We start from the raw sequence: 27,512 nt of genomic DNA, 5'->3' as shown, positions 1-27,512 counted from the left end.
AGCAGTATTATCAATTTTATTTTCAATGACAGAGCTATAAAATCCAGCCGCAACTATGGTAACAGGACTAGCGCGCATGCTCAGTACTGCCTTTGTGTGTCTGACTGCAGAGCCAACTAGCTCGATAGCAGCATCGGCTAGCCTCAAACATTTAGACGACACAGAGGTAGCTAGCAGGTTAGCCGTCCAGCTAATCATGGTGAATGTAAAGAAGCGGAAAGGTCGAGTCGTAATTGACTCGGACTCCGAGGACAGTGCTAGTGACGATAATTTAGATCAGGTAGGTGCGCGTTTTTCAGATTTTGTTACAACATATCGATTATTAACGTTAAGTTGTCAACAGTTTCGAGGTTAGGCTAATGTATGCTAGCTAACTGACTGCGCTGTGGTTTGCCTCGCTTCAAAAAGCTAAGAATGGGCCTTATTATCTTATTTACATTCATTGCTTCCTTTCCTAGTATACAGGCCATTCATAAAACCAAATGTCTAGATTCTCCGCAAGTGTTTCTGGAAGGTATTCGGGACGGAGGATAGTGTGTGGTTGTAACGTTACAGAAACTGTCTTGGCATCAGCCCGCTAGCTAAGTTACGCTAGCTACCGTTAAGGTTACATTCCGAAAGATGCACTCAGTGCTAGCAATCATGCAGTGTTATGTTGCCACCAAAATGCCGCGCCATGGGCCTTTCGTAGGTTTCGAGTCGTAAGCTGCTTTACTACGGTCGTGCACAGTTGGGGAATTTGATTGTTAGCATTCAGACTGAACGACAACGGGACATGTTTGCACACTGTGGACTCGCACTTGAATTAGCTAAAAGAACATTATCTGCTGCATGACGTCATGGGCGCAGAGCTGTAGTTCTATTTCGGTGTTGTTGTCAAACAAGCTCTGGCAGGCTGACTGAGGAGCTCTCCACTGTAACATTGTCAGTCTGTACATGAAACCCCCATGTACATTACCTGACAGTACACTATTAAACAGTTGATGCTCAGAGACAGACCAGCTAGTAAAAACATACAAGTTCAGTAAGACTTGTTTCCTAGGTTGCCCAAATCATCTGTGTTTTTCATGTGTAGGGCTGGTCAGTGCTCTACAGTTGTCTGGAGATCACCTTGATGAAAACAGCTATGTGGACTAAATGTATTAAGTTTTATATTTAACTACTGCAGTAAATAGTTTGAGATAGGGATCAAACTTGGTCAATCCCAAATTGATCCCGATATCTAGGGCTGGGCGATATGATGTATACTGTCTAAACGATATAAAAATATCATGTATATTTTTGTTTCTATAGGTATGTCGAAAAAACCAGCAGCTGAAATATTATTACAATATTTACTTTATTTGGATTAAGCTTAACATTCTTATCATTTCAAATTGTTTTCATGAGTCACAAAAGTTCTTAATAAAATGTTATGTGGGTATATATTGTTATCAAGATGTGAAATGACCTATATTGGGGTTAGAAGATTTTGACTATATCACACAGCCCTACCGATAACTCAAGTCGGCTAATACAAAGTTTTGATCCAACATGGCTTCTTACACGGTACAATCCGCAAACCTAGATGAGTGGAAGTCATTAGAATAACTTTTATATAAGATAACATGAGGCCAGAGACTTGAGTGGCACTATAAACTGATTTAACAGCCTGCTGTGAGTGATGGCAGAAACACTGTATTCTGTCATGACACAAGCAAAGTAACAATGTATGGTAATGTGAATTGGTCACATCAGTATCTCAATGGACTGCAGCTTTTCCACCTGCTTATAGCAGAAACATAATTCAGCTGTTAGCACATATTTTCAAGGTTCTGTTATTTATCTTCACATTCTCTCCTTTGTGCATGGTGACCTTGTTCAAGGTGTATTCAGGCCCCGTTAAGAACTAGTATCTTGAATCAAAGTTCTGCTTAGATCCAGTTGAGACAAATTGCTGCTCACTGCTGTCATGAGAATGTGTGTTGATGACCACTTGTGACTGGATTTTGCTTCTTTGCTCACATGTTGTTCTACCTGTGGTACAAAAATACACATTAGCTCCTTCCCACTCAGCTAGTCTGTAAGCTTTCATACTCTTGTCTTGGCAAATCATCTGTGTTTAGGAGGTTTGTCTTGCTAGTCGCATATTCCAAAGTTGACTCAGTCCTTAAATATAATCAGGGGCCATATGCATGTCAACTCTGAATGTAGCTTTAAATATGGGATTCCAAGAAATCCTCCATGCTTTTCAGATTGATTTCCACATGTATTCAGAGATGTCCATTTAGGATTGGATCATCTAAGACACATTTTATTGGCAAGTCCGAGCAGGGCGTCAGTTTCAACTTTGTGGAATAGGGGTGGGAATCACTGGGTACCTCACGATACATGGCTCACAATACCGATATCACAATATATTGCGAGATAATCCTATAATGATACATCACATTATCAGTGGAACTAAGAATACAAAATGCCTGTGAAAACGTTAAGTGCAGGTTTTCACTCTTTGTTTGCTGCAAGTCCAAACTGTTAGAAAACAGCAAGTTTTTTTTCAGTCTGCAAATTACAATACTACAACTATAAATAAACTATTATATTGTTTTATAAAAACATTTTCAATGAAAGGCACATAAAAATGCATATTCTAGTGCTTTAGTTCAAAACCAACCTGTGTATGTAAAACCTGTTTACATTTTATGCTCATACTTTTTAAAAAGCTCAACCAACTTTTCCTTGTGTGTTAACTTTGACAAAGTTTGTTGCTTGGACTTTTAAAGAATGACAAAGTTGTTTTTGTGTCTATCTGGACACAAGCGCTTTATTTTATTAATCAAAATATGGATATTTGGCGCCAGAGTATCGCTTCTTGTGTTGGAGGACTAAGATATATTGCCGTATGCCCCTATTGTGTAATTAGGATTTTACTGGGCGCTCTTTCTAAACCACATCGCCGTCTTCTCATTTTCAGGAGCTCTTGTCTTTGGCAAAGAGGAAGAGGGTTGATTCGGGGGACCAGGAAGAGCCGGTTAGCAAACCTGCCGCTTCTACAGACTCCGAGACATCGGATAGTGATGATGAGGTATGGCAGTCCTAGTATTCCCTCTTAAATACTTCACGTTTCCATTTGGGACGTACTGCCTATAGTATGTGATAACCTTCTACTGAATGTCTCACTCCTTTTGTTTAGTGGACTGTGGGTGGCACCAAAGGCAAAAAGAAGGTTAAGCAAGGGAAAGGGTCTGAGAAGAAGAACGCTACTAAGAAGAAGGTTCATAAAACAACGGCGTCTGGCAGCTCAGATGGAGACAGCTCAGCTGAGAGCTCTGCACCGGAAGAGGGTACATCTTTGGGGTTGATGGGGGAAATATGCTTTGTACTGTCCAGGCAGGCTCACTTTCCTACTCATTTTTCATGTCTGCGTGTCTAAGTGACTGATGGGAAGAACAGTCTTTGACATTGATCTAGTATTAAACAAGATCGCTGCAGAACAAGCTACAATGTAAGTTATTGGGCAGCTGTAATTTTCGCCCGCAAATGTGCTTGTTTTGCAACTGACACGCTCAGATTCTTGTTCATTGTAAATTCTAAGTGTCTAACAACATCATGAAAAGGATTCCTAAGGAGGTCAACCTTTCTGTTAAAGAGTAAGATCCTTTTGTTAAATTGCAATCAAAATTGTGTTTGTTAAACCCGCCAGACTCTATGTATAAAAAAAGCACACAAAAAACAATTATTACATAATTTATAGGAACGTAAAATACGATACATTAAAAGTCGACAGACACAAAATAAAACTATAAAAAGCCGTTGTAGCTGGTTCGTCTTTTCACTCTTCCAACAATCACCACTCTAGTTTTACGTTAAAATGAACACATATGTTACCTGTTTACATGCACAAATGTGCTGGCTCTGGAGTCTGGTGGATTTAGCGGTCTCTGAGCTGTTTCTTGTTAAAGGGGGAAAAAAATACAAATAAAAAGGATTTTACAATTAAAAAAAAAAAAAAAAAAAAACTTCTGATGGGATTTTTCTATAATGTTGTCAGATAGAATAATAATCTGCGCCTGTCAGTGGCAAAACCAGCACTTTTAGTGGACGAAATTGACGATGCACATTTGCCCTATAGGGTTACAAGGCAGCCCGGTTTGCGGCACAGCATTATCGCTAAATACTGGACCAATTTAAAGATTCTTGTTCCAATCAGTTACTTCAGTCACTTACACACGATACTATAGGAAAGTAGGGTCCAAGTTGAAAATAGAAAAACACCTTTTAAAGTACACAGCAGATTTGTCTAGAAATATGCTGAATTGTAGATTATACATATCTCCGGGGTCAGGGTCATCCCCTTTTTCATCAGCTGGCACACAGTTTTGCATCTAAGCTGTTGTTTATTTGTGTTACATTGTCTGGTTTTACACTGGGTCCAAATAGATATGGATGCAGCCCGTTCTTACTCCGAACTTGTAAAATACAGACGTTTGGACCGTGGCTGTCAGCGACACAAAAAGTGTCCTTCAACGTGTGTAGAACGCATCGGAGAGAGCTGCAGCTACACGGGGTTTGAGGATGACGTAGCACTAAGAACAACTACGGTAGCGAGTAGTATGAAAGGCGGAAAATACGCATAGGGAGGTTGGTTTGGGTGGAGGATGGGTCCAATAACACAGGACATTCACCCAGGAGTCTGGGGATTGTGTCACGCTACCTAAACACAACCGTCCCGTTCTCCTTTACCTAAACACATCTGTCCCGTTCTCCTTTACCTAAACACAACCGTCCCGTTCTCCTTTACCTAAACACAACCGTCCCGTTCTCCTTTACCTAAACACATCTGTCCCGTTCTCCTTTACCTAAACCCATCTGTCCTGTTCTTCTTTACCTAAACCCATCTGTCCTGTTCTTCTTTACCTAAACACAACTGTCCTGTTCTTCTTTACCTAAACACATCTGTCCTGTTCTTCTTTACCTAAACACATCTGTCCTGTTCTTCTTTACCTAAACACATCTGTCCTGTTCTTCTTTACCTAAACACAACTGTCCTGTTCTTCTTTACCTAAACACATCTGTCCTGTTCTTCTTTACCTAAACACATCTGTCCTGTTCTTCTTTACCTAAACACAACTGTCCTGTTCTTCGTTTCCTAAACACAACTGTCCTGTTCTTCTTTACCTAAACCCAACCGTCCTGTTCTTCTTTCCCTAAACACATCTGTCCTGTTCTTCTTCACCTAAACACATCTGTCCTGTTCTTCTTCACCTAAACACATCTGTCCTGTTCTTCTTCACCTAAACACATATGTCCTGTTCTTCTTTACCTAAACACATCTGTCCTGTTCTTCTTTCCCTAAACCCAACCGTCCTGTTCTTCTTTCCTTAAACACATCTGTCCTGTTCTTCTTTACCTAAACCCAACCGTCCTGTTCTTCTTTCCTTAAACACATCTGTCCTGTTCTTCTTTCCCTAAACACATCTGTCCTGTTCTTCTTTCCCTAAACACATATGTCCTGTTCTTCTTTCCCTAAACACAACCGTCTTGTTCTTCTTTACCTAAACCCAACTGTCCTGTTCTTCCCGTGTGTCATGGAAATGTAAGACCACCCACTACCTTTTCCACAACCTAATTGCGTCAAAAGTGACGCCAATAGTCCCGACCAATCGCATTTAGATAAAGCGCGTTTCGATATGACGCTAAACAAGACTTTTAGTGTCAATAACAACGCCAAAGGCACCTGACCAAGTGTCCGTATTTCACACGATGGGAGTAAGGATCTGTTGAAACAGGGGCAAACGTTCTGGAAATCTAGTCAGAATTCAGTACCAGTATCCAAGATGAATAAGATATGATTTGCAAGAAAAAAAATCATTGCATGCATTGTAGTCTCGAATTGCTTTCATAAAAAAAACTTGGATAACTCAATATCAGTACCTTATATTACTCATGTTAAAAATAAGCTGCCATTGCCACCTGGTGGTTACAATGCCCAAGTGTCACAAATCAGCTGTTAGGTTCCCCTCATTTGCCAGTTTAAATGTAGTTTAATGTCATTTCCTTTTTAGTCATTTCACATTTTTTAAATGCATGTCTCACTGCCAATAGTTAAAATATTGTAGGAGACATATGATAATGGAGCACAATGGGGTAAAATAGTAGGAGAATTTGGTCACGCTTAACGGTGCCAGTAGCAATCAGGACATACTGTGACTGTACTCCGGATGTGAACTAAAGTCAGCTGTTTTGTGCCGACGAATTGCTCTTTATTAGGCGAGGTGTCCGATTCGGAGAGCAACAGCTCGTCCTCCAGCTCCGACTCGGACTCCTCTGAGGACGAGGTGTTCAGGGACGGCTATGACGACGACCTGATGGGAGACGCGGAGGACAGAGCTCGGCTGGAGCAGATGACGGAGAAGGAGAGAGAGCAAGAGCTGTTCAACAGAATCGAGAAGAGGGAGGTGCTCAAGAGACGGTGAGTGGGGATGACGCGAGAGAGGAGCAGGAATGATCTTTAAAAACAAAAAAGAGAGATTGGTTTCAACGAGGGCTGCATAATATAGTTCTCTTTGATCGTCATCATGATATCAACTGCTTCAATTACCATATTGCAAAAGGCTGCGACATATTGTGCAAGACTGTCAAATGAATTAAAATATCAGTAGAAACTGCATTTAAAATACAACTCATTCTTTATTTAGCCTTTTATATTCAATTCAATTTGTGCAGTAAAAGAATGTCGGAAATGGTTTTCTTTCATAAATTTGTATTATTATTTCAATAACCTATTTGTTGTATTTTAACAGAACACTGAAAGCAGCAAAAATCCAGAATTGAGTACACTGTAATATCCCTTTATTTATTGCAAGTAATATCGTTATTGCAATATTCATCAACGATATGGATATCACATATTTTTCTCATATAATGCAGCCCTACTTTCAGCATAACACATGAGATGTGGACAGGGAACTAGAACAAAGGAGAAAAATAAAAATCAGTGAAATGTACCTGCTTTGAAAGAATGTTAATGTTTTTGAAAAGAGCACTAGTTCTGCATTTTTTCTCCTTTGACATCATTCATACATAAATAAGGCAGTCTGGCCTTTTTATCCTTGCTGAGTGTCTGTTTATCTACTCAAGACTACGTTTGTTTTGACAGTTTTGAAATAAAGAAGAAGCTAAAGACGGCAAAGAAGAAGGAGAAAGAGGAGAAGAAAAAGAAGCAGGAGGAGGAACAAGAAAAGAGGAAGCTATCTCAGGTTCAAGACACACAAGTGGTAAGTCTTAGTTAAAACAATATTAGACAGATGTTGCATGGCAAAAATGTGCGTCGCTCTGCTCCTCAGAGGCATGCTGGAGGTATTATGAATAAATATATATTCATGGACGCCTGGAAAGCTCAGTTGGTAGAGTGGGCGTCCATATGTGGCGGTTGATTCCTCGACGCGGCGGGCCAGGGGTCGACTCCGACCTGCGGCCCTTTGCTGCGTGTCCTTCCCCCTCTCCCTCCCCTTTTAATGTCTTCAGCTGTCCTGTCAGGAGTGAGGTCTGAAAGTGCCCAAAACAATTATTATCTTAAAATAAATAAAAAACATATTATTACCATATATTATTATATATAGTGCACAATTTTTGTCAGTATTTTGGGTAATGTCTCACAATGCCTTTTTATACATTCTTTTTGAATTTATTGCACTGCTTTTTTTGTTCTTAATGCTGATGCAGCGGCAGCATTACACCTTATCCTGAGTTTGTCTTTGTGTCCGATTGCAATGTCCACCGCTCTCTAGGTCATGTCACACAACAAGGAGAGACGATCCAAACGCGACGAAAAACTGGACAAGAAGTCCCAGGCCATGGAAGAGCTCAAAGCTGAACGCGAGAAGAAGAAAAACAAAACAGGTCGGTGTGATTTTTTTTTTTTTTTTGACTTCTTTGCGATCCGGCTGTTGTGACAAATCCGTCCGTTCCAAACGCTGACGTTTCATCCTCTTGGCGAGCAGCGGAGCTGCTGGCCAAACGTCAGCCCCTTAAGACGAGTGAGGTTTACTCTGACGACGAGGAGGAAGAGGAGGAAGACGATGACAAGTCATCAGTGAAAAGTGATCGGAGTTCCCGTTCATCGTCCTACGATGACGATGAGTAGGTTTCATTCTGCTCCCGCTGTTTTAAGCAATACAACACCACAATTTCTTCTTGATTTCAAGTAACGTCTTGACTTTTTTCCCCTCCCAGAAAAGAAAAAACTCCCCCCAAAGTCGCAGCCCGTTTCACTCCCCAGTAAAGCTAAACCGGGGCCCCCTGCCCCAGACAAAAGCGGGGACGGGGGTTTCCACTGCCCTTTTTTGGGCTAAGCCTGGGACTGGTTTCTTTGTAAATTTGGGATCGGAACGGGCCAGAAACCCTTTCCCTAGGGAAAGCGGGGGCTCCAGGAAACTTTTCCCGGGACAGTGTTTTAAAAATTGGAGAGAATGTGTTTTTAAATAAGGTGATAGAGAAGTTTGGGACTTTTTAAAAAATATTTTAAATAAGTCTTTTTAATTTGGGTCGGGTTCATTTTTTTTTTTTTTTCCCTTTTTGCTAAAAGGGTTTTGCTGAAATTGGGATGGGGTAAGACGCAAATTTTTTTTTTTCCCAAATTGGGGCCACCAAACAAAAAGGGTTAAAAATTAAATGTTTATAAAAGTGCAGCCCTCCGTTAACGACCTTCCTTTGGCCCTGTTTCCAAAAGTGACCTTTTGTTTTGAAAATCTTCCTCTCTGGGGGAAAGACCCGCGCGTTTTTCAGCCTTGATTTTTTTCAAATAAGGTTTATGGAAAACCGATTTCAGGGTGGAAAGAGGCCGTAATTTATTTGAAAACCCAAATTTTTTAATTGAAACCCTTTAAGCACTTTAAAAAACTAAAAGTTTTTTTTTGGGAACCAGGGGAGCATAAGAAAGATACTTTTTGTTATTTTTTTTTTTCCAATATTTTTTGCGGGAAAATCCCAAGTCCCCAAACTCTTGACAAAAATCCCCAAAAAAGGAAAAACACAAAGAAGCTCTGAACTATATTAAAAATGACAAAGACAAAAGGGGTGAAATCTGTTTCTCTTTAAAATTTTTTTTTCTGGCCCCAGTGACGGGGCCCCAAAGCCTAGATTGGATTTGAGTTCAACCGTGTGGCTATTCCCTGGACTGGGACCCCCGAATGGGACGCAACTCAGGAAATGGTGATTTAAACCGGACTCGTTTTTATGACTTGGGGGTCAAATTTGGGGACTCAGGACTTGATTTTGGTTTTTAAAATTTTGACTCACTACAACCGCTTTGGCCAATGCTCCTAGAGTGAAAAAAACTGTTTTTGGGTTTTTTCCTTCTGCAGTTTGTTAAAAAAGGACTAATTTCCAAAAAGCCCCCCCCTTATGCCATGCAAAACCATTTTCTAAAAGATGGGTTAACCCAAAAATGACAGAAAGGGTCTTTGGGTTTGTCCTTTTTTGGGGCTACAGCCGCGGGCTTCACTTTTTTATTTTTTTGGGAATTGAAGGCCATGGGGGAAAGAGAGGGAGAGGTGCAAAGTAAAATTTCCCCAGGATGACTAAACGATTGGGGAAAGGGCGAACCCCCTCGACAGCCCGGGGCCAAAAGGCACCTGCCACAGTCCCCAATTTCCAGTTTATAAACCCCAAGGGGATGGCTTCCTGCAAAAACCCCGGGGGGGTTTGTTTTTGTGTTGTGTGTGTGTGGGGTGTGGGGTGTGGGTTTGGGTGTGGGTGGGGGGGTGTGTGTGTGTGTGTGCCCCCAAAATGTGAAACCCAAACATACACAAATTTCACTAACGTTAGTTATTTATGAGTGCTCACTAAAATAATATAATAAGACAAAGTAAAAAAAAAAAAAAAACTTGTTATTGTCACAAAAGAACATTAAATATATTTGATATATAAGTATTGCTAAATAAAATGTATAAAAATACAAACGAAGATATGAACCATTTTCACACCTAAAAGTCCGGACCAAGGTCCATGTTTTTGTTACACTGTACACATTTGATCCGGTAAGTTTTGGTTTCACACTGCAGTTATGCAAGCACACTAAAGATCTGTACGTGACAAAACTACGTCCTGCCGTCATCACATACGTGAGCTGCGTCTCCAGATACTTAGAACTGATTGGTTTGTAGACGGGCTTCTCCGTCCTCTCCTCTCACTGTGTCAGAGTGTTTTCTGTTGACCGCTGCTCTCACCTTACGCCGCCGCTCTTTTTTATTTGTTGCGATGATGAGAAGCGAGACACGGGAACTTTCTTTCTGGAACATTTATTCAGAGACAAACCGAAACCTAAAACTGTACATTTACTACCACATAACAAGTACACTGCTGATGTATTCTCTGCTCTGATGGCCGACAGCTGTCTGCTCTGAGCGCGTTCACCGTCACTCACTCTCTCATGTAACCTAACGCACTAAGCACGACCGAGCTATTCCTTAAAGGAGCTTCCCCGGCCTCTAAAACAAGGAGGGCGGCCAGAGTTTCTTGTATTTGGTCCAAAAGTCCAAACCATTCAAAAAATGCTTTCACCCTATAAACGAACTGGACCATGGTTCAGTTTGGTCCGATCCGAGAACACCTTTTTTGATCGGACCAAAATCTCTCACTCAAAAAGTCTATTTATCCGGACCGTGGTCCGAGGCAGGATGAAGATGCCCTTAAAGTCCTTGGAACAAAAACCCAATAACAAAAAAAAAAGTGTTGCTAACAGGGACGTTGTAGAGCGCTCTCTGGTGGACAAACTATGTAACGCCAACACTCATAACATGGTCCAAGGGTGTTTAATCATTTATTATTTCATTTTTTAAATATTCATTTATCTGAACTAAAGGCTTTTTAGAACAAAACAAAAAAGCGACTTTACAAAAATCTAACACCCAGCAGTGTGTATTTTCTTTGCCTCCCCTTTCGAGTGCAACATTCAAATTACTAGACAAAAAAGGATATCCTGAGAAAAGTGGATTTTGAAATCCACTTTTATTGGGAATAGCTCAATAGCCCTCCTTTCATCCTGCACTTGCCCGTGAGCGCCCTCATATGGAATCAGAGTGGAACTGCAACCAGTTCAGAAGCCAGAAGTTTTCCGAGAGTGGAGGTTCTCCCCTTATTAGACGTTCTCTGATGTCACCTAAAACCTTTCACTGGTTGATATTAACATTACAGTTTGCTGGGAAGGAAAACAAGTTTAGTTTAGAACTAGTTCCACAACCTGTTCCACAGTCACACAATACAACACAAAGAACGTGGATATATCCAATATATACATTTACCTGAGGAGTGTTTCATGTCTTTAGAAACCCAATGCTTCACATATAATGACTCTTTGTTTTAAGACATTGTTTTTGATTTATCATCCAGCTACATCAATCAGAGGAACAGAAGCTGGAACATCGTTGAATCTGAGAAAGCCCTCGTGGTAAGTGTCTGCCTCCTGAAGCTTCTTGTTCGACTGATTGCTTTTTAATAATAACACTGGGATGATGAAAAATCTGTAGGACTTGATTATTTAATTGCAACAAAATTATTGATTATATATTGTTGCTTTTATAGTTTAAACGGGAACTGTGTTTTCAAATGTAAGCCGTTGGAGGGGCCTGAAAATGGATTTGATTGAAAACATCCATGACTTGTTCACATGCTGTAGTTTCTGTTTGCACTGAACAGGTGTGTGACACAAGTACAACAAAAATGGTGCTGAACAAAAGGTTCAGGCTTTGGATTAATGAATTGGGTTTTCTGAGAACTGGTTAAACTGGTTGGTATATTTACCACCCGCCAGCATCTTAAAGCTGCAGTGGATAGAAGGCAAAAAACACCAGAATTTGAAGTCTTCCGTCACAGGCTAGATTTTCTAAAGCCTGAAAACAGAGCCAAGAGGAGATACAGAAGTCTAGTTTTCTCTCAGACCACTTGAACTACAATATGCTGAAAGATTATTGTTGAATTTTTGCCCAACAACGCCAAAGTACCTACCACAGTTTTAAGATTCTGCCTTACTTCAGATGTTTTCCTATGCAGCAGCACTCCAGTGTTAGTTCATAACATTACACCGCTAAAATGTCAGGTTCCAGACCACCTCACCTATTGCCTGTTTAGGGAACAAATGATTGACCTATTGATTTTACTGTTTTTTTTTTACCATTATAGATCAATCAGTGGTCCTAGCTATCTTGCGGTTAAAATATCCCTTTTTTTTTTTTTTTAGATTATTTTTTGGGCATTTTCGGCCTTTCTTTTTGACAGGACAGATGAAGACAGAAAGGGGGAATGACATGCAGCAAGGTCTGAGCCGAGCCTGGGCCTCCTGCGCCGTAGAACAAGCCCCACATATGGGCACCTCCGCTATCTGGCAGCCCAAAATAACCCGTTTTTTATTGGTTTTCATACAGGCTGAAGGACAAAATGCCAAAAACCAACAAATGGACCCGTTCACACGAAGACAGTGCAAACCCACCATGGTGTCTAATGTAAGATTCCTATGTGTATTTTACAAAATATTCCATATTTGGACAGTGTAATAAACCCTGCTGAATCTAATTTTGCTTACCTGTCAACCTGTTCCTTTTTGTGTCCTGCAGGCCAGAGACCCGTCCGTCCACGCAGCCATTCTTGCCCACCTGAACCAGAAGTACGGCTCTGGGTCAGCACAAGATCCACAAGGCGCTGACAAAGACAAACTGGTAAGCAGGACAAGCCCCAAAAGACATAAAAGATGTTTTGAAATGTAAAGTCAGAGATCTTTACTTCTTTTACTTGTGCAGAAAATGCCCAAATCCTGATTGTAGTCCTGTTCCTGTTGCACTATTGCTGCCCTGTTTCACCAGCTGGGGCCCGTTTTGTCTGTTTTGGTTTAATTTTGAGTCATCACAAAATTGAGTCTTACTATGACAGTCCAGTTTCTAATGAAATAAAAGTATTCCTAATAAATTTATGCAGTTAGATATATAGCTACGACGGAGAGTTTGTCCGGTAAGCGTTATCAGGAATATTTTTTTGTATTATCAGAAATAAAAATGCAGACTTTTTTTTAAAGACTTGATGGACAAGAATACATTTTAAGGCCTCAGCTGATATTCTAAAACTTTAATGTGATATGTGTTTACAATGCATTTTTAACAGACAAGTTTTTTTTGTAAAGGGAAGGATAAGCAGAAAATAACTTTCTGCTTTTGCAGAAGGAAATAAATCTTTTTTTTTATTTAAAAAATCTAAAATGTCTAATTTTTCCTTTTTTTGTTATATTCCAGGGTCTACCAAACTCAAAAGACAAAGATGGCCCCAAGCCAAACACTGACCTCTCAGAGGACTTGTTTAAAGTTCACGATTTTGACGTTAAGATTGACCTACAGGTTCCTAATGCCGGTGAGAGGAGTTCTTTTTTCCAGTGCTCGGCCTGGATGTATATTTTACTTGGCTGTAGTACAAAGGATGTTGGTAATGTTAACCACAGCAAGACGTATGAATATTGCTCTTGTGTTCTGCAGAGGCAAAGTCTTTGTCCGTGAGTTCCAACGCGCTGCCGGTGAAAGACGGCGCTCCCCGCAGGTCCCTCAACCTGGAAGACTACAAGAAGAGAAGGGGGCTGATCTGATGTGGTGGTCCATCAGTCAGTAACCACATTGCATGTTGTTGTTTTGGCTGTGTGTGTTGTGTGTGTGTGTGTGTGTGTGTGTGTGGGTGTGTGTGTAGAACGTGTGTGTGAGAACGTGTGTGTGAGAACGTGTGTTGAGAACGTGTGTGTGAGTGACTGTGTGTGAGAACTGTGTGGTGAGAACTTGTTGGATGTCCTATTGTAGTATAACTTTTTCCAAACTTTGAAACAGAAGGATGCAACGTTACATGACTTTCGACAGGAAAAGACAACTGTTTTCTCAAAGGATCTCGGAGAAACTTGTCCAAGATATTTGTGTTTGTATTTTGCATCACCACACCCAAAAATTAGTTGCTTTTTTTTTTTTTGCAGTGTGATTTACTTTTTCCCAATCTCTTTTGGAGCTCTCTGGAAATCCACTTTTTTTCTGAAGGATGACAGGCTTTTGACTATCTTTCGACAAGGACACTATTTTAGGAGACTGAGATTGTTGAGGCATTTCGAAATTACTGGATTTCTAACGGAGCTGACCAGCTTGTCCTCACCAATAAATATTACTGTGTAATCCCCCCCCACCCCTACCTCCCAACTCTATGTGATCGCTGCCTTGCAGTCCATCCTGAATTTTTGACAGCGTCGTGATTTTTTGGGTAGATCACCATCTCTGACTCGACCGTGACGCCGGCCCTCCATGGCAAATGTGGAAAAGTTCAGTTTGTGTCAACTGGACGTGTATCACTTTTTAAGTCTTTGAAACGACCCGTTTTAAGAGGAACCTTTTCTATGACTGGCCTGGTTATAAAAGTGTTGCTTAATTTCTGTTATCGCTTTGTTAATTGTTCGAGGGGTAACTCCCCTGCCCTTACCTCCCAGAGCAGATTCTATGTGTTATTTGATTGTGTCCATAGTCAGTTTATGTATTGATGTGGCATGCCATGTAAATATGCATTTTGGAGTGAGTGCGCAAAAAATAAAGAGGCACCGTTTCATAAATTCTGTGTCATTTTGTCATTGTCACCTGCTCCGGTTGTTTTATCTTTTTAAGATTGAAGCATGGAATTTAATTAACCAGAATTAAATTCCCAGATTTTACTTTATTGTTGTTTTGTGTGATTAAGTACTTTTGTTTCTGTTTAAAGTTTGGTGTTTTCTTTTTAAGTTCAATTTTACTGTACCTAACACAGCATCCATTATTATGCCTCAAGTGATGGTTCTCACACGCATGAGATATTGATATTGGATGTGTAGAGATTTTTACATACTGCTCTGGCTTTGTGTTCCTTATTTTGAAATTTCCAATGTTTCCATTGGAAACAATGTCACCATTTATAAAGACTTAAATTTATTTTTTGATGACTTTTTTTTTTAATTTAAAAATTCAAAATGTAAAAAAAAAAAAAAGTCTATATAAACGTTAATATTAAACAAGGTCTAGTAGGTAAAGGTGCATTAAAATGCCAAACAGCGTTTTTTTTTTTCTTCTTTTCTATCAGGCCATTCTGGAGTCGCTCTGTTGTTGGGTCCTTGCTCGCAGGGCTTCCTGGTCCACGTATTGAGAAGATCATCATCCTCTTTGACAGATAATGACATTTGACCGTGTTTATTCAAATGCTATTTCTCTTTCATGACCCCAAGTTAAACCCCGGCGGTAGCCTGGTGACCTGACACATTTTGGGATTTGGACGTCGATTCGAGCGGTACGTACCGTCAGAGGCTTTCCTTTAGTAGCTAGCTAGCCTGTTAGCTTTAGCAGTGATGGAGTTTATCCTGAACCAACTCTGTTTACATTATGATAAGGTTCATCCCGGTTGCTGACGACTCCTGTAGTTACTCCTTAATGTACCTCCCATATGTAACTCCCATGTATTTGTACCTGAAACAAACATTGTCGTTATAGTTAGTTAGCTTTGGCTCTGTTGAGTTATTAAGCTAGCATGCTAACGTTAGCTGTGCAGAAATTGTGTGAAAACTGGGGAGTTCAGGGTCTCAGACTGCTTACAGAGAGCGGAGGATCACTGTCCTTAACTGTGGCTCGAACGCAATCCTAACCTTAACTATGTATCACTTGTTTTAATTCTGTTCGTTAAAAAGAATGACACTGCTAATTTTGGATGATGTGTAGCTACCTAGCTGGTGCTTAATGTGTGGTACGAATGCACCTACTGTAAGTCTCTATCGACAAAAGCGTTAATTAATTTAATGTCAAATTGGATGTATGGGGAAAAGTGTGACGCAGATTGAAATGGCATTTCATAAGGCCCAGGCATGGTCAATTAATACAAAATGTGAAGTTTTTAAAATATAAATGTTTTCTTCACCCAGTCAGAGCAATTCACATGTTACCTGATGTTTCATATATGTGTGTTAAAAGTATGGAACAAAATGAACCTTAATATATATTTATGTCCGAGTCATTATGCAAGTCAGTTGTTAAATGTTTAACTCATGTCATTTGCAAATCAGTTCCTTTTTTTTAACCATACCTTCTGTGTGAACTGTATATTTACCCAATGTTACTTTGCAGCAATCATGACTTTATATTGGACATACCTATAATAGAAGTGTGGCCCTTACAGCTTGATTTGCCTTTGGTATATTGACATAACCTTGTTTATTCATGGTAGTTGAGAGCAGATGAGAGCCACGTTTTCTTGTAAGGAACGCCCTGACCAAACTGGGAAGGTGCCCAGTACCAACACAGTATGATCTGGATGGCACTTGAGCCCTAAGGGCTTAAGGGCCTGAGTCAAGTCTAAGTGGTGGTAATGAGTGCTTCCCTTTCAATTTCCCTGGCCAGATTTATTTTGTCAGTCTGGGGGTCGACTTGGCAACCTTCTGATTCATTATATGTAAAGTCACACTTTGAAATGATTTAGAAAATACATTCTTTTTTTAAAATCCTTTAGGAATATGTTAAAACTCTGCCGAAATCAATATCTAATAACTAAACCATAGCATGTTGGAACCTGTAGTCAGCAAAAACTGGGTTATTTCATCCTCAAATTGTACTGTTATGTTTCTGCCATAAGGATACAAAATGTCTTGGTTTGCTGACTTGGCTGGGAAAGCTGAAGACTTCCTGAATAAAGTGGACCAGGGAGCTGCCACTGCCTTGACCATCAGCCAGGAAAGAACATCCTCCTTTACATCATCCTATGAAAAAGACTCAATTGTGAAACCCGAATATAACACTGCAGGGTACAAGACCCCTGCAGCTGTGAAACATCATGCCTATGCATCCATCGACGCACCCAGCTACGTCTCTGCAGCAGCTAGCAACGTTAAGAGGTCCAGTGCCACCCTGCTGGCTGGTACTGCCAACATGGCCAGTATTCCCCCTGGTTCTGGCAGCAGTGCCCCCAACTCTGCCAAGACCTCGTCTGGTTTTGTGAGGCCCAAAAAGAGCGAGCAGGATGTGGACGATGACATGCTCTTTGACTTTCTGAACAGCTCGGACCCTCCAGACAGCAACAGGAGGGATTCAAGAAGAGAACACGTAAAAGTAGCGGTTCCCAGTTACTGAGGCCCAAAACCCAACACCTCCGCCTTCCATCGCTCCTCATACCACCTCCTCAGCCCCGTCGACGCCCCCCTCCACCCGGGGTGTATCCAGGGCCTCAAGCATGAGCTCACTGTCTGCTCACAGCATCAAAACCTCAGAGGAGAGCTCCGCTAAAGAACAGTGTCAAGGTTAGATTAATTAAGACCTTACCACAATATTACAGTTGTCATATTCAATATTTTCAGTCAGTGTTGGAAAAATTGTTCCTTATTCATAAAGGAGTAGAAATACCATTGTAGAATATTTCTCTTTAAAAACTGTGTTTGATGTCTGTAATACACTAGATCTAAAGTGCTCATTGCTCATGAGTTAAGTAGTTGCTGCTGTTTTTATACTGGCACTCTATTTTGACACTATATCAAGATTATATTTTTATAAGATATCTAGATATTATTAATGTGTATACTGTGTATTATTGCCACACTGTAGATAAATGGCTGTACAACACAATTTATTTACATAAATGTAGGCCATACATCTGATCTTTGTGTGTTTTCTCTTCACCCCTACCTGGCCACCACAGACACACCGGAGAGTTCCGACTCAGGCTTGGCTGTCCCTCAAGAGCCTCTTCTTCCTCCTCCTCCCCCCCCCACAGAGGAGCCACAGAGCCACATCCTGTCCAGTCTGCGTCTGGAGAACCAGCTGCTGCGCAGTGAGGTGTCCTCCCTCAACCAGGAGATGGCTTCAGTCATCCAGAGGGCAAAAGACTTACAAGATGGTAAGGGATGAGGCAGGTCAGTGACAACGATGGCCTACATTTCAGTATGTCCATCGCTCGCTCTGTAATGATTAAGTGGTTTCTCTACTCGCGCAGAGTTGAACCAGGCTCGTCTACGTGCAGACAGACGGAATTCGGAGCAGTCTCTGACTGACCGGATGTTACGGGAACACCGGTCGAAGGTTGATGACCTAACAGAAGCCCTCTCTGCCAAAGACAGTCAACTTGCAGTCCTGAAAATTCGACTTGATGAAGCTGATCAGATGCTGACCTCCCGCAGCGCTGCATTAGAGGAGGCACAGAAGGAACGGTCAAGGTGCTCTTTTGTAACCATTTAAAAAAAAAAAAAAAAAAAGAGAGAGATTAGATTTAGCTTTTTATGAATTGGTTCAGATATTCATTTCCTTTTCTATTTTTTTATTTTAGAATTATGCAAGACCACACAGAAGGGAGCAGCATGCAGTGCCAAGCTCTTGAAACGATACAGCAGAGGCTGCGCGAGGTTGAGCTGGCCCTCAGAAGGGAACAGGACAACTACCGGCAGATGCAGGTGTGAAGGATGCTATTTATCTTCCTTTTGCATGTAACCGTTAACCGACTGGACACATGGAAGGGATTAGACTTCTTACTCTGTTCTTGTGTAGAGTGAGAATGCCGGCCGTCTGTCCAAAGTGGAGGCTGAGAGACAGACCCTCGCAGAGACAGTGACCGCAGCCGAACGGCGAGCTGCAGAGGAGAGGATCAGGGTCGAGGACCTCCAACTGCAACTTAAAAGTGCCAAAGCTGCAGCTGAGGCTGCCAAACAGGAGTTACAGACTACAAGCACAAAGCTACACGCATCCTACAAGTGAGACTCGCTGTCTTTTTCATACACAGTGTAGTGTAGACAATTATTGTTTTCAAACCATCTTCTTTTTTTTTAAGATTGTGTTTTTTTTCCTGTAAGCTTTAACTCCTTTTGATGATATTTTAAATGGTCTTGTAGTCCAAAGAGAAGTTGATCAGCAGTCTGAAGGAAGGATCTGGTCTGGACACTCTGGACGGCAGCGGGGCCATGGCTCTGGAGCTGGAGGACCTGCGTCACGAGAAGGAACTGCAGAGGGAGGACATCCAGAAACTACAGGGACAAGTGCACACACTTCGGATAGAAATCCAGGTGAGATGCTCTCCATGGCTGACAGATGGGGTGTAGATTCATAGTAATGTGATGATGTAAGGATCCCTCTGTGAAAGATCTTGGTTGATGGCTGCCCCGGGAGGTTTGGAAATGTATCGTATAGCTTATTGTTTGGATACGGCTGCAATATTTAACATCTGCCGTTGAAATGTTGTTTCAGCTGGAAAAGTGAGTCATGTTTTTCTCTCACAGGATTTGGAGAATCAGGCACTGACAGAGGCAGAAACCTGGCGGGAGCAGCAGCTGCAGTTAGAGGAGCAACAGGCCTTACAGAACAGAGCTAAGCAGGAGGCGGAGGCTGAGGTGGAGCGGTACAAACAGGTAAGGGGAGCGCAGTGCTTTCTTAGAATGGCAGCTTAAGAAAATGACCAACTATCACAGATATTTTTTTAGATTTGACATGTCTGATCAAATTCCTAATGTTTGTGGGACGTTTGTGTTGTGCTGTAGGAGCTGCAGTACCTAGAGGAAGAGCAGCATCGAGCCAAAACCACTCTGCAGAGCAGAATCAAGGACAGAGAAGATGAAATCCAAAAACTCAGGAACCAGGTCCGTCACTTTACAGTTTGACAGTCCAAGTAAATCCAGAACCCTCTTCCTGGTCAGAGCTTGGCCAACATCTGGTTTATGACAGACAGACAGAAGCATGCAATTTGACAAACAATATTGATGATGTACTTGCAGTTGACCAACAAGACTCTCAGCAGCAGCAGCCAAACAGAGCTGGAGAATCGTCTCCACCAGCTGACAGAGACGCTGATCCAGAAGCAGACGATGCTAGAGGCTTTGGGCACAGAAAAAAGCTCCCTGGTCTTTCAGCTGGAGCGTCTGGAACAGCAGCTGAAGAACACTCAGGGAGGACAAAGTGGAGGGCCGGCCATCAACATGAGCGGTCTGGAGGGACCAGGTAGGAACAGCTTTGATGAGAGATAAGTGTTTCTTGTTTTAATATACGGACGATTGTTAGAGCGTCCATATTCTGCTCATTTTCAGGTTTATAAGTGTATTTTGAGGTTGCACCAGAATAGGTTTACACGGTTTCAGTTTCATAAAACACCATATTTTTGTTGAACTGCACATTGCTGCAGATCCTGTTTTCCCCCTGTGTGTTTAGGTCTTTGTTTTAGCTACAGAGTGAGACATCTTATTTCTATACTATCTTTGTTGGGAGTCGCACATGCTCAGTAGCTGGGTAAGATCCCATCAGCTAGATAACTCTTTCTCCAGCTTTGGTCAGTCCAAGGCAGGATTAACTGGGGGACTTCTTCTAGACCAGGGACACTTGTGGAATACCTGTAGAACAGGGACAGGAAGTAGTTCTTTTGGAGATTATGGTCAACTAGTGGGTGTTGTAGCAGTGTTTTGACATTAAGAAGGAGCTAGCATGTTAGTGCTAGCATGTGCTACGGTTAGCCACCTCGTCTTGGCTAGTTACGTAGAAAGAGGACATTCAGAAACCTGTATCTCACTCAAAACACCATGGATAGTTTTTGTTGTTGTTGTATGCACATGGAAGCACCAGAGACACAAAATAACAACCCGAATCCCAGAAAAAGTGTTTTTTTTTCTTCATAATATGGGCACTTTAAGAGGCAGTGATATGGATTTCCTTTCCCCAATACTAACTTGACAATGACATATTTACACAATGCTTCTATGAGACCACAGCAGACAAGAAACACCATAAAGCAAAACGGTTGGAGAAGACGTTTCAACATTTGATAATTTTTTATCACTTAAGTGTCACTGGGTGTATTAAGGGACAGTCTAGCCACATACCAGAGTGCTGTAAAGGTGGCGAAGATGCAGCATCTCTCTTCTGTCATAGCTAGCAGTTGCCATGAACCTAGAGTGTTATTTAATACTATTAACTCAGTCATAAATCCATGCTCCTCTGCTGCGACAGATGTGTCACTCAGTACATGTGAGAAATTTCTTGGTTATTTTATTGACAAAGTAGCATCTATTAGGAAGATCACCAGTGCTAATTTTAAGGTGTTTTTACCTGCTTCTCCTACACACTCAGCTGTGTTTGAGGAATTTAAGCCAGTTTCTCGGACGTTACTTAGTGAGGTTGTACATCACATGAAACCCACCAACTGTCCCTTAGACATTGTCCCCGCCAAAATGGTGAAGGAGGTTTTTAATACCATTTGGGCGAGTCTTCTTACTCTTTTTAATTCCTGTCTTACTTTAGGTTCTGTCCCAGCTGCCTTTAAACATGCTGTGGTCAGGCCCCTACTTAAGAAGCCTAATCTTGACTCTACAGTGCTGTCCAATTTTAGACCAGTTTCTCACCTGCCTTTTCTTTCAAAGGTTTTAGAAAAAAATGTTTTTATACAGTTACAAGTCTTTTTACAACTGAATTGTGTTTTTGAAAAGTTTCAATCTGGTTTTAGATCACGCCACAGCACTGAGTCTGCACTGTTGAGGGTACATAATGATATTGCCCTATCTGTAGATGCCGGGAATCCTACTGTTTTAGTCCTTTTGGACCTCACAGCGGCGTTTGATACAGTGGACCATGCAGTCCTCCTCTCACGCCTTGAGAATTGTGTAGGCATCAAAGGTTTGGCACTCAAATGGTTCAGCTCCTATCTGTCAAATAGGAGCTTTTCTGTTATGATTGGGGACCTCTCCTCGTCAGTTGCTCCTCTATCTTGTGGGGTACCACAGGGATCCATCCTTGGCCCTATTCTGTTTTCTTTATATTTGCTGCCTTTAGGGGCGATTATAGGGAAGCACAACCTGTCATTTCATTGCTACGCAGATGATTTACAAATCTATTTGCCGATGAAAGCAAATGACAGTGTTGCACTAAACTCCCTGCTAAACTGCATTGCTGAAATTAAGTTGTGGCTTTCAGACAATTTTCTTAATTTGAATGATAATAAAACGGAGTGTATTATTTTCAGTACTCCAGCCATGCAGAATGGCCCGGCTGTTAGTTTGGGAGCTCTGGCATCTTGCACGAGATCTTTTGTCAAAAATTTGGGGGTTACTTTTGACTGCAGTATGAAATTTGACAAGCAGATCAGTAACATTGTTAAAAGGAGCTTTTTCCAGCTTCGCCTGCTGGCTAAAGTTAAGCCCTTTCTGAACAGGCACGACCTAGAAAAGGCTATTCATGCTTTTATTAGTTCAAGGTTGGACTACTGCAATGCCCTCTATGTTGGTCTGAATCAGACTCAATCTCACGTCTTCAACTTGTTCAAAATGCTGCTGCTCGCTTTTTAACAAATACACCTAGACGTGCCCACATCACTCCCGTTCTCTACACCCTGCATTGGCTCCCGGTGCGTTTTAGAATAGATTTTAAGATTTTATTGTTTGTTTTTAAGGCTTTAAACGGTCTCGCCCCAGAGTATTTGTCGGAAATTTTAACTGTGCGGGAACACAACCGGTCTTTGCGGTCTTCAAGTCAGTTGATTTTAGAAGTCCCAAGGTCCAGGTATAAACGGTGGGGGGATCAGGCTTTTGCGGTTGCTGCCCCAAGACTCTGGAACAAGTTACCCCCTGATATACGTACTGCTACAGATGTTGCTCTTTTCCGGTCCAAACTCAAAACATATCTGTTCAGTCTTGCTTTTAATACGTAGCAGTGGTGTGACAATTTCATTCTTTTGTTTCTTTGTAACCTTTTTCTGATTTTACTGTTTTCTATGTTTACTCTTTCTGTTGTATGTTGTGATTTTACTCATTTTGTTAAGCACTTTGGATACCTGCTGGTAGTTGTAAAGTGCTATATAAATAAATTTTGATTGATTGATTGATTGATTGATTAATGAATGCTGGGTCTCATTAAGTTGAATAGTTCATCAGATTTCATTCTTCTTTCCACTGGCAACTGCCTTCTGTGTGTTGTATCTTCAGTGGCACGACAAAGAAACACGCCAGTTCTTTTCAGTGATCAGGACAGTCCAGGAGTGTATGGCAAAGTACGCCAGGCAGCCAGCACCATTGACCGTTTCAGGTAACATTTCACAGTTGTTGTTTTTTTGTCCTCACCATTATTGTACTATGATTACACCGTTTCCAGTGTGAGAAATGATCCCCAGTGATAACATGAATATGTTGTCATTTCAGCATTAGACTAGGTATCTTCTTGAGGCGCTACCCTATGGCCAGAGTTTTTGTTATCCTGTACATTGTGAGTATTTGAAAAATATGATGTACTGTTTCCGTCTTGTTAAAATAATGAACAATATTTCATATACTATATTTCAATTTTCACAGGCGCTGCTGCACCTGTGGGTCATGATTGTTCTCCTGACTTACACACCCGAAATGCACCACGCTCATCCTGATGGAAGATAGAAGGCTTGAATTTTAGAGTAAACTCATGGCCTTCAATGTAGGAATGGTACAAGCTGCTGGAATATGGACTCTGGGTCCTGACTCTCCCTGTTTTGCACAGAAATGCTATGAATTAAAGAGATTTCCTCTGCTTTATTTTTTAGAATAATGTGATAAGAGTGTTCTATTGTAATGGTGGTCTGCTGAAAGGACAATAAATCAAACAGGATCTCACATTTGTTCTTCTAATCATCTGCTTTTAGATATCTGGTCTCTTGAGAGATTGTATTTAACACTATGTAAAAAAAAAAAAAAAGAAGAAGAAAAAAAAGAAGTATCTTTTAATAAAGAGTTCAAAGAAACAACACAGCCTGGTCCTTTCTAATAGATTATCTGAGCCACAAAAAACATGGGGGACTTTAAAGGTAAAGTAAGTTTACTGATGAGAAGTACAACTCAACATGTAAAAACGGGAGCGTGCCTGTTCTCATATTTCTCATATTTTATTTCCAAAATTAGGCCCAAATGTTCCGACATATACTTTTCATAAATATGAATGGTATGATATACAGTGGTGTGAAAAAGTGTTTGCCCCCTTCCTCATTTCCTGTTCCTTTGCATGTTTGTCACACTAAAGTGTTTCGGAACATCAAACCAATTTAAACAATAGTCAAGGGCAACACAAGTAAACACAAATGCAATTTGTAAATGAAGGTGTTTATTATTAAAGGTGAAAAAAATCCAACCATCATGGCCCTGTGTGAAAAAGTGATTGCCCCCTAAACCTAATAACTGGTTGGGCCACCCCTTTGCAGCAACAACTGCAACCAAGCGTTGCGATAACGTGCAATGAGCTTTTACAGCGTCCTGGAGGAATTTTGGCCCACTCATCTTTGCAGAATTGTCCTAATTCAGTTACATTAGAGGGTTTTCGAGCATGAACAACCTTTTTAAGGTCATACCACAACATCTCAATAGAATTCAGGTCAGACTTTGGCTAGGCCACTCCAAAGTCTTCATTTTGTTTTTCTTCAGCCATTCGGTGGTGGACTTGCTGGTGTGTTTAGGATCATTGTCCTGCTGCAGAACCGAAGTTCGTTTCAGCTTGAGTACACGAACAGATGGTCGGACATTCTCCTTCAGGATCTCTTGGTAGACAGCAGAATTCATAGTTCCTTTATCACGGCAAGTCTTCCAGGTCCTGAAGCAGCAAAACAGCCCCAGACCATCACACTACCACCACCATATTTTACTGTTGGTATAATGTTCTTTTTATGAAATGCAGTGTTCCTCCTACGCCAGATATACTTGGACACACACCTTCCAAAGAGTTCCACTTTTGTGTCATCGGTCCACAGAATGTTGTCCCAAAAGTCTTGGGGATCATCAAGATGTGTTGTGGAAAAATTGAGACGAGCTTTGATGTTCTTTTTGCTCAGCAGTGGTTTTCCTCCTTGTAACTCTGCCATGCAGGCCATTTTTGCCCAGTCTTTTCCTGATGGTGGAGGCATGAACGCTGACCTTAATGAGGCAAGTGAGGCCTGCAGTTCTTTGGACGTTGTTGTGGGGTCTTTGTGACCTCTTGGATGAGTCGTTTTCTGCGCTCTTGGGTAATTTTGGGCGGCCGGCCACTCCTGGGAAGGTTCACCACTGTTCCATGTCTTCGCCATTTGTGGATAATGGCTCTCACTGTGGTTCGCTGGATTCCCAAAGCTTTGGAAATGGCTTATAACCCTTTCCAGACTGATAGATCTCAATTACTTTCTTTCTCAATTGTTCCTGAATTTCTTTGGGTCTCGGCATGATGTGTAGCTTTTAAGGATCTTCTGGTGAACCTTACTGTGTCAAGCAGCTCCTATTTAAGTGATGCCTTGATTGTGAACAGGTGTGGCAATAATCAGGCCTGGGTGTGGCTAGAGAAATTGAACTCAGGTGTGGACACAATAATTATAGTATGTTTTAACAAGGGGGGCAATCACTTTTTCACACAGGGCCATGATGGTTAGGATTTTTTTTCACCTTTAATAATAACACCTTAATTTACAAATTGCATTTTGTGTTTACTTGTGTTGCCCTTGACTATTGTTTAAATTGGTTTTGATGTTCCGAAACACTTAAGTGTGACAAACATGCAAAGGAACAGGAAATGAAGAAGGGGGCAACGCTTTTTCACACCACTGTAGGTATGGTACAGATATGGTATGGTACGGTATATATGGTCTGGTATAGAAAGTCTTTCCCCCCTGCCTTCTGTGTGTTTTATCTCATGCCACAAAAAAACCCCCATTCTTTCAGGATCAGACACCGGTGTATGGCAAAACCGGCACCACCCCCATTGCCCGTTTCGAACTTTTCACAGTTTTTTTTTTTTTTTTCCTCACCATTATTTACTATGATTTCCACCTTTTCCCCTGGAAAATGATCCCCAGTGAAAACATAAATTTTCTTTTCAGCATTAGATGGGTACTTTTGAGGGCCCCCCCTTGCCGAGTTTTTTGTTATCCGTCATTTTTTAGTTTTTGAAAATATGATGTCCTGTTCCGTTTGGGTAAAATAATGAACAATATTTCATATACTATATTTCAATTTTAACAGGCGTGCTGCACCTGTGGGTCTGATTGTTCTCCTGACTCACACCCGAAATGCACCACGTATCCTGATGGAAGATAGAAGGTTTAAATTTTAGAGTCAACTCATAGCCTTCAATGTAGGAATGGTACAAGCTGCTGGAATAGGACTCTGGGTCCGACTCTCCCTGTTTTGCACAGAATGCTATAATTAAGGATTCCTCTGCTTATTTTTTAGAATAATGTGATAAAGTGTTCTATTGTAATGGTGGTCTGCTGAAAGGACAATAAATCAAACAGGTTCACATTTGTTCTTCTAATCATCTTTTTAGTATCTGTCTCTTGAGAGATTGTATTTAACACTATGTAAAAAAAAAAAAAAAGAGAAGAAAAAAAAGAAGACTTTTAATAAAGAGTTAAAAGGGAAACAACACAGCCTGTCCTTTCTAATAATTATCTGAGCCACAAAAAACATGGGAACTTTAAAGGTAAAGTAAGTTTACTGATGAGAATTTAAAACTCAACAGGGTAAAAACGAGCGTGCCTGTTCTCATATTTCTCATATTTTTTTCCCAAAAAATTAGGCCCAAATGTTCCGTCATATACTTTTTCATAATATGAATGGTATGGTATGATTAGGTAGTAGGGTTTACAGATATGGTAGGTACGGTATTAGGGTATGGTATAGAAAGTCTGCAGGACGACCAGCTCCTTTTGGTGCCAGTTGTCTTTAATATTCAACGAGCATTTCTTTCAGTGGCTAGAGCTGACAGGGAGGTAGGAGTTCTTAACCACATTCACCACATAACACAAACACACATGGACCTAACATAGTTCAAGTTTTGGGTCTGTTTTATTAACATCTATCTTAACTGTTTCCACCCTGGGAAAAGGGAGCCGTAGTAACGTTATAAGCAGCTAATGCCACCTTTCTCATTGGAACTGTGGGCTACTATTGTGTCTTGTGCTAGTGCAAAATCACATGTGATCACACAGCTTATTTGCTTGTAATTCCAATATTCTTTGGAGTTATACTGTAATATTGGAGATTACATTGTCATGAAAACTAAATGTATATGTATGTCCTATTTATGATACTGTTCATGTTTAAAGTGGGTTCCACACTATGCAAATGATGTCATGCTTAATTTTAACTGGAGTTTTATTTAGAAGGAATTATAATTACCTTTTTTTCTTTTGGAGAAGATTCATAGAAGGTTTAGAATGTGTGACATCACACATCCTTTCATGACGTTCTATGGCTTGGAACACGGACCCTGTATCTCACTGAGAAACACAACCTTTCAGTTGAAACCTGCCCTCCGTTAAGAGACACATCTTTGTTGGAACAGAGCTCAAAACTGAAACACTTTTGTACTAAACTGCAATACAGCGGTACTACTACAAAACACTCCACTACTGCAAGAAATATTTTTAAAATATCTTCAAAGATATTTCTTTGTGGCTATCATGGCGACCGTCGTTCCCGAAACAGCCAGCGCACAGCTTGAGGACCTGAGGAAAGCCCTTCTGGAGGTCCAAAACCAAAACGAAGAGCTGGTCTCAGTGAATGCTGGCCTGCTGGA

General features: G+C 41.0%; 2 protein-coding genes across 2 annotated transcripts; both read left to right on the top strand.

Moving 5' to 3' along the window:
* The first annotated feature begins 26 nt into the window (after positions 1–26).
* Positions 27–13,627, top strand: rtf1 (RTF1 homolog, Paf1/RNA polymerase II complex component). Its single transcript, XM_032501113.1, is given in 14 exon segments — positions 27–280; positions 2,954–3,064; positions 3,173–3,323; positions 6,250–6,451; positions 7,139–7,256; positions 7,770–7,881; positions 7,983–8,121; positions 8,213–8,261; positions 8,263–8,352; positions 11,345–11,428; positions 12,402–12,479; positions 12,591–12,692; positions 13,260–13,374; positions 13,497–13,627. Coding segments are annotated over 14 exon segments (1,683 nt in total). The 5' UTR covers positions 27–55; the 3' UTR covers positions 13,604–13,627.
* Positions 13,628–15,093: 1,466 nt separating this feature from the next.
* Positions 15,094–23,724, top strand: golga5 (golgin A5). The gene is given in 15 exon segments (XM_032499719.1): positions 15,094–15,300; positions 16,633–17,117; positions 17,119–17,293; positions 17,689–17,886; positions 17,983–18,202; positions 18,313–18,436; positions 18,531–18,696; positions 18,699–18,733; positions 18,872–19,042; positions 19,256–19,384; positions 19,514–19,612; positions 19,748–19,970; positions 22,937–23,036; positions 23,150–23,213; positions 23,300–23,724. Coding segments are annotated over 14 exon segments (2,262 nt in total). The 5' UTR covers positions 15,094–15,300; positions 16,633–16,640; the 3' UTR covers positions 23,381–23,724.
* Positions 23,725–27,512: the final 3,788 nt, after the last annotated feature.

This window comes from Etheostoma spectabile, chromosome 20 (assembly GCF_008692095.1).
Source record: "Etheostoma spectabile isolate EspeVRDwgs_2016 chromosome 20, UIUC_Espe_1.0, whole genome shotgun sequence".
Taxonomy (NCBI): Eukaryota; Metazoa; Chordata; class Actinopteri; order Perciformes; family Percidae; genus Etheostoma; species Etheostoma spectabile.
This window is presented reverse-complemented; position numbering and strand designations above follow the sequence as displayed.